Source organism: Staurois parvus, unplaced genomic scaffold (assembly GCF_062004578.1).
Source record: "Staurois parvus isolate SC_StPar_1 unplaced genomic scaffold, SC_StPar_1.0 ptg000374l, whole genome shotgun sequence".
In the NCBI taxonomy this organism is placed as follows: domain Eukaryota; kingdom Metazoa; phylum Chordata; class Amphibia; order Anura; family Ranidae; genus Staurois; species Staurois parvus.
Window position 1 is genome coordinate 158789 of NW_028318170.1, and position 7306 is coordinate 166094.

Sequence of the window (7306 nt, forward strand, 5' to 3'; positions counted from 1 at the left end):
AGTCCAGCTCAGCGACTACCCGCGTATCCTTTTGAAGAAAGCAGCAATTGTTCCCTCTTTCCCATCTTCTAAAGTAGGGTAGGGTGGCCACCTCATCCCTTCAAACCCAAACACATATGAATGACACCAATGGTTCTGGGGCTGATGAAGGTGGTAATTGAACCCCAGAACCTGTGTCATTAATATGTGTCCGGGTGCAAAGAGATGAGGTGTCCACCGTAATGTGGGGAAGTGTGATTATCTCCACCACTGCGGAAAACACCTCCCCCCTTCCATACTTTGTACTCTTCCGTGTCAACTCAAGCCTCGTCCTGTGTAGGAGGAAGTGACCCCTCCCAACTGCAGTCTTCCCGTGCCTTTCTCTTTCTGCTTTCAGCGATGGCGTCTGCTGATCTGAGAGCTGAACTGGAATGTTCCGTCTGTCTGAACGTTTATACAGATCCTGTAATGCTGAGATGTGGACACAACTTCTGCCGGGTCTGTATTGATCGTGTGTTGGATACACAGGGGGGATCTGGAGATTACTTCTGCCCTGTATGCAGAAAGAGGTTCAAGAGTCGTCCTGCACTGCAGAGGAACATAACACTGTGTAACATCGTGGAGAATTTCCTGACTGTCCAGCCAGATCAGGAGGAGTCCGGGGTCTTCTGTACTCACTGTGTGGACTCTCCTGTACCTGCTGTTAGATCCTGTCTACACTGTGAGGTTTCTCTGTGTGATAAACACTTGAGAGTCCACAAAAAGTCCCCAGAACACATCTTAACTGACCCTACCTCATCCTTGGAGAAAAAGAAATGCTCCGTCCATAAGAAGATCCTGGAGTATTACTGCACTGAGGACTCCACTTGTATCTGTGTGTCCTGCAGTTTGGCCGGAGAACATCGAGGACACCAGGTGGAGATATTGGATCAGGCTTTTGAGAAGAAGAAGGAGACACTGAGGAATGTTCTGCAGAAACTTCTGACAAAGAGAGAGGAGACGGAGGAAAGAGTCCAGAGTCTGCAGGAACACAGGAGGAAAGTAGAACAAAAAGCAACAGGTGACACCGAGAAAGTCACTGCCCTGTTTAAGGTTCTCAGGAGACGTCTGGAGGACCTGGAGGAGAAATTCCTGGATGAGATTTCCAAGTGGGCACAGGGGGTCTCCATCTGCATGTCCGCTATGATCCGGGATCTGGAAATAAAGAAGGAGGATCTGTCCAAGAAGATGCGTGACATTGAGGAGCTGTGTAACATGATGGATCCACTGACTGTCCTACAGGAATCAGACACAGGTGACTTGTGTGATACTGAGGATGGAGATGATGAGGACAGAGAGAGACATGAGAAACTCCTCCATGATGCAGGAGGTCTGAATATGGCTGGGATATCACACACATTACGCACATTGTCTGATATAATATTACGGGTAAATGTACATATCTATGAACGGGAAGCTGAAGACATATTACTGGATGTAAACACAGCTCATAATTATCTCCATGTATCAGGTGACAGGAAAATAGCCTCCTGGTCAGATAGATACCAGAATCGTCCCAAAATACCAGAGAGGTTTCAAGGTTATCTTCAGGCGTTGAGCAGTCAGAGTTTCTCCTCAGGGAGACATTACTGGGACGTGGATGTTGGGGGATCAGATAAATGGATAGTTGGGATGAGTTACCCCAGTATAGACAGGAAAGGACTGCAGTCACTGATTGGATGGAATAACAAGTCCTGGGGTTTGGTCAAAAAAGATAAAAAGTATTTGGTGATACATGACGGTAAAGGGATCCACTTACCTATTAATATCATCAGTAACAGAATCAGGATATATCTGGATTATGAGGCCGGGCGGATTGTTTTTTATGATCTGTGTGACCCAATCCGATACATCCGCACCTTCACCACCACCTTCACTGAGCCCCTCCATGCTGGGGTATGGGTATGGGATGGGGGTAAAATGAAGATATGTGGGGGGAATCAGAAGATGTGAGAAATCTGTCCAGAGACTGGTGATGTCAAAAAGAGGAGGGATGGGTTGGTGGAAAATTCAACCAATAAGATAAAGCGGTGGGACGGGCTTTGATCAGCGTCCTGCATGAGCTTCTACTATAAATAAATATAAGTGAGAATTCCTGTAAGGCCCTTTAAGTTAACAGACATACTTTACTTCCATATTAACACAATTCCCTATTTTTCTATCTGTCTGTCATTAGAATTTGTCTCATTCCTTATTATTAATATTTTTTTTAAAGAGTTTGTTCTATTGATTATTTTTTGTGTGAAGAAATACAAATAAATAATCGATCTACAAATAGAGAGAAAGAGATGAAAATCGATGTAAAAATCTCAGAGGAAACATGAAGAAATGATCCCGAGATTTACTAGTGACAGAAAACATGGGATTTATGCCCAATATAATGATCTGACTATAATAATGTCTGATGAATGGAACCGGAATGTGTCCCCAATGTCATGTGTCCCCATAGAATGGATCCACAATAGAGTTCTACTGGATCTCTTTTATAATGGATCATAATATAATGTGCCCCTATAGAATGAATCACCAATAGAGTTCTATTGGCAATCCATTCTATGAGGACACATTATATTGGGTATACATTATAAAAGTGATCCAATGGAATTCTGTTGGCGATCCATTCTATGAGGACACATTATTTTGGGGATACGTTATAAAAGTGATCCACTAGAATTCTATTGGCGATCCATTCTATGAGGACACATTATATTAGGATCCATTATAAAAGGGATCCAATAGATTTTTGTATAATGTATCCCCAATATAATGTGTCCCCATAAAATGGATCACCAATAGAATTCTATTGGATCCCTTTTATAATAGATGCTAATATAATGTGTCCCCATAGAATGGATCACTGATTGAATTCTATTGGATCCCTTTTATAATGGATCCTAATATAATGTGTCCCCATAGAATGGATCACTGATTGAATTCTATTGGATCCCTTTTATAATGGATCCTAATATAATGTGTCCCCATAGAATGGATCACTGATTGAATTCTATTGGATCCCTTTTATAATGGATCCTAATATAATGTGTCCTCATAGAATGGATCACTAATAGAGTTCTATTGGCGATCCATTCTATGAGGAGACATTATTTTGGGGATACATTAAGAAAGTGATCCAATAGAATTCTATTGGCAATCCATTCTATGGGGACACATTATTTTGGGGATACATTATTTTGGGGATACATTAAAAAAGTGATCCAAAGGAATTCTATTGGCGATCCATTCTATTGGGACACATTATATTAGGATACATTATAAAAGGAATCCAATAGATTTCTAGTGTATCACTTTTATAATGTATTCCCAATTTAATGTGTCCCCATAGAATGGGTTACCAATAGAATTCTATTGGATCCCTTTTATAATGGATCCTAATATAATGTGTCCCCATAGAATGGATTACCAATAGAATTCTATTGGATCCCTTTTATAATGGATCCTAATATAATGTGTCCCCATAGAATGGATTACCAATAGAATTCTATTGGATCCCTTTTATAATGGACCCTAATATAATGTGTCCCCATAGAATGGATCACCAATAGAATTCTGCTGGGTCCCTTTTACAATGTATCATTGTGGTGTTGTATCTTATGATCACTCGATGTGTCCTGGTGATGGAGGAGGAATCAGGAAAGGAGATGTTAATGTGAATAAAGTTTTTTCTATTGTACATGTGACGTGTCGGTGATCGGTGATGAGCTCCGGGTTCGATATGAATGTCGGACTTTCAGCCACTTCAGTAGGTTCCAGACATCATATGTGTGAGTGACTGAGACCACAGCGCACTATAACCAGAACCGTCTGGGATATCAGTCGGGGACATTGTAAATGTGTGATATACTATGATGGATAATTGTACATTAAATGGCTAAAAATAAATCAGTGTGGGTAGCCCGAACCTAATGAAGAAACAACCATTGTAACTATGGGGGTGTTGCTGCCGAGCCACCAGGAGAGGACACTCCATATGGAAGAGACTAAAAGAGAAATCCCACGGCGCAGACACTCCATAATGTCACATTAAACAATAATGAATTTATTGAATAAAAGATAAAATTACACTCACAAAAGGTGGGAAGGGTGGATGGGCAATGTACATAATCTGTGCCAGGAAAGTGGACTTCCAGCCTTGGCCACCAGCATGGGGACATGGACCAGACCTGGATGGCAGGGCTGTGATGGTCACAAGTGTCGGTGCTGCTTGTGGAAGGTGCATGATGCCTCGGGGATGAAGCAGTAAGCCGAAGTTCTCTTCTACCTGATGTTACCTGTGGTGCATGCACAGTTGGGAACGTGTTTCGAGCCTATTACTCCTCTTCGTCAGAGGAAGAAGAAGAGGCAGCCTTGAAACTGTTGGTGTTCCTTGAAAAAACTGGTAGCCATGAAACTATTGGTGTTCCCAACTGTGCATGGCCCACAGGTGATGCCGGGTGGAGGAGAACGTCAACTTACGGCCTCCTTCCTGAGGCATGGTACACCTTCCACAAGGGGAGCCTACAACTATGATAGTTACAGCGATCCTTTCCAGGTCCAGTTCGTTTCCCTGGTGGACAAGGCTGGGAGTCCACTATGACTGTTGGTTTCCTGGCACACGTTTGGTACATGTTCATCTGCCCTCTCACCTTTGTGACTGCTATTTTATCTTTTATCCAATAAATTCATGAAGGTTTGATTCTTTGCTATGGAGTGCCTGCGCCATGTCTTTTCTCTTTTAGCCAAGCATCATCCACATAGTAGATGCAGGTTTTTCTTCCACCACTGTATATGGCAGCCACCCCCTTCTGCTGTAAATGGTTATTAACCAGTTCATTAGTAACCAGTGATGTCACCTGGTCCCAATCATGTACATAATCTGTGCCAGGAAAACATCAGTCAAAGTGGACTTCCAGCCTTGGCCACCAGCATGGGGACATGGCCCGGACCTGGATGGCAGGGCTGTGATGGTCACAAGTGTCGGTGCTGCTTGTGGAAGGTGCACGATGCCTTGGGGATGAAGCAGTACGCCGAAATTCTCTTCTGCCTGATGTTACCTGTGGTGCATGCACAGTTGGGAACGTGTTTCGAGTTTATTACTCCTCTTTGTCAGAGGCTGAAGAATAGGCGTGGTAGCCTTGAAAACTGTTGGTGTTCCCAACTGTGCATGGCCCACAGGTGATGCCGGGTGGAGAACTTCAGCTTACGGCCTCATTCCTGAGGCATGGTACACCTTTCACAAGGGAAGCCTACACCCTGTGATCGTCACAGTGATGCTTTCCAGGTCCAGTTAGTTTCCCTGGTGGCCAAGGGTTCACTATGACTGTCGGTTTCCTGGCACACGTTTGGTACATGCCCATCTGCCCCTCTCACCTTTGTGACTGCAACTTTATCCAATAAATTCATTAAGTAACCAGTGATGTCACCTGGCCCCAATCATGTACTGGCCGGTAATCCCAAACCTTGGAAACAAAGCCTTCACAATAGTTAAGTCTCCCGTAAGCATATATGTGGCCCCTCGGTGGGTGGGCTTCACCGCCAAGTGGCCACATATATACATCCCAATGTAAGCACTTTACTGTGCTGACAGTGTGCTCCCTGCCTGCTCCCAGTAACGAATGTGTATCGGAAAGCTCCCCATCCATATTTGCTATCCAATCATGCGACTGCTACAACAGCCAATCACAGCGGTCACATGATCAGAAGGTCCGCCTTTGCCTCCCAGTATTTGGACCCTCTTAAACGTCCGGAAAGGTCGCAGCAGAAAGGGGTAAAAAAGAAAAAAAAAACAGAGTGGCCCCCTCGCAGGTTTTGGGATTTTTTTTTCTTTTGGTTGATAATTGTGATTGAACAATGGGGATTGCTCTAGAACAGTGGTCTCCAAACTGTGGCCCGGGGACCGGATGTGGCCCTTTTCTTGCTTTTATCTGGCCCTTGGATGCACGACTTCATCCACTGACACCAAAGATGGGGCAAAATTCCTCCCAATGACAACAAAGATAGAGCACAATTTCTTCCAATGACACCAATGATGGGGCACAGTTCCTCCCAATTACACCAACAATGGTGTACAGTTCCTCCCAATGACACCAGCAATGGGGCATAATTCCTTCTAATGACACAAATACAGGGCACAATTCCTACCACTGACCCCACCAGTGGGGCGCAGTTCATCTCAATGACACCAGCGTTGGGGTATAATTCCTCCTAATGACATCAAATACAGGGCACAATTCCTACCAATGATCCCACCAATGGGGCGCAGTTCATCTCAATGACACCAACGTTGGGGTATAATTCCTCCTAATGACATCAAAGATAGGGCACAATTCCTACTAATGACCCCACCAATGGGGCGCAGTTCATCTCAATGACACTAGCGTTGGGGCATGATTCCTCCTAATGACATCAAAGATAGGGCACAATTCCTACCAATGATCCCACCAATGGGGTGCAGTTCATCTCAATGACACCAGCGATGGGGCATAGTTCCTCCCAATGACATCAAAGACAGGGCACAATTCCTACCAATGACACCAACAATGGGGTAAATTCCTCTCACTGACATCAAAGATGGGGCAGATGGACAGTAAACTGGCCCTTTGTTTAGAGCGTTTGGAGACCTCTGCTGTAGAGGATTGATAATGGATTCACATTGGAACATTCATTTATTTTTATTGAGTAGAGGTACTATCTACCCCTTACTTATTCACATGGAGGGCGATATTTGGAGGCCCTCTTATTGTTAACACATTTCAATAGGCCCCCCCAGTACCACCACACCAGGGTTGTGGGGAAGAGGCCATTGTACTTACCAACCTAAGGACAAGACACTTTTTTATGGGGGTCCCCCTGGCAAGGTGCCTCCCCTCATGTTGAGGGCATGTGACCTGGTAGTGTTCAGGAGAGGTGGGGTGAACACTTGTCCCCACCTTTCCAGGCCTAGCAGGCTGCATGCTCAGATAAGGGTCTGGAACCTTTTTTTTTTGGGGGGGGGGGAACCCCATGTTTTTTGTTTATTTATTTTTGCATGGTGTTCCCCCTTAAAATGCATACCTTTGTAAATGTCGGCTTTCCCGCAGTAGGTTGTATACATTGTACAGACGCACCTCTTCACAGGCAGGTTACGGGAATTCCCTTAGTCATTTAAATATTTCAGTAGGTAGAGGAATTTAGGATTCTTATAGTCGCACTTTAATTATTATTAATGCTGCTGCTTCCCACCAAATGGAATTTAAAACTTTTTTCTGCTTTGGGCAGAGAGGACTGAGTGGCAGAGGATCAGTAGAGCTGG

General features: G+C 44.2%; 1 protein-coding gene across 1 annotated transcript; it reads left to right on the forward strand.

Annotated features, from left to right (window-relative positions):
* Positions 1–326: 326 nt before the first annotated feature.
* LOC149456134 (E3 ubiquitin/ISG15 ligase TRIM25-like) lies at positions 327–4715 on the forward strand. The gene has a single exon (XM_089685376.1). It carries the CDS (start codon positions 379–381, stop codon positions 1969–1971), a length of 1593 nt encoding a protein of 530 aa, XP_089541502.1. The 5' UTR covers positions 327–378; the 3' UTR covers positions 1972–4715.
* Positions 4716–7306: the final 2591 nt, after the last annotated feature.

Coding starts and splice junctions, on each gene's coding strand:
- LOC149456134 (XM_089685376.1), top strand. CDS start 379: ATGGCGTCTGCTGATCTGAGAGCTGAACTGGAATGTTCCGTCTGTCTG.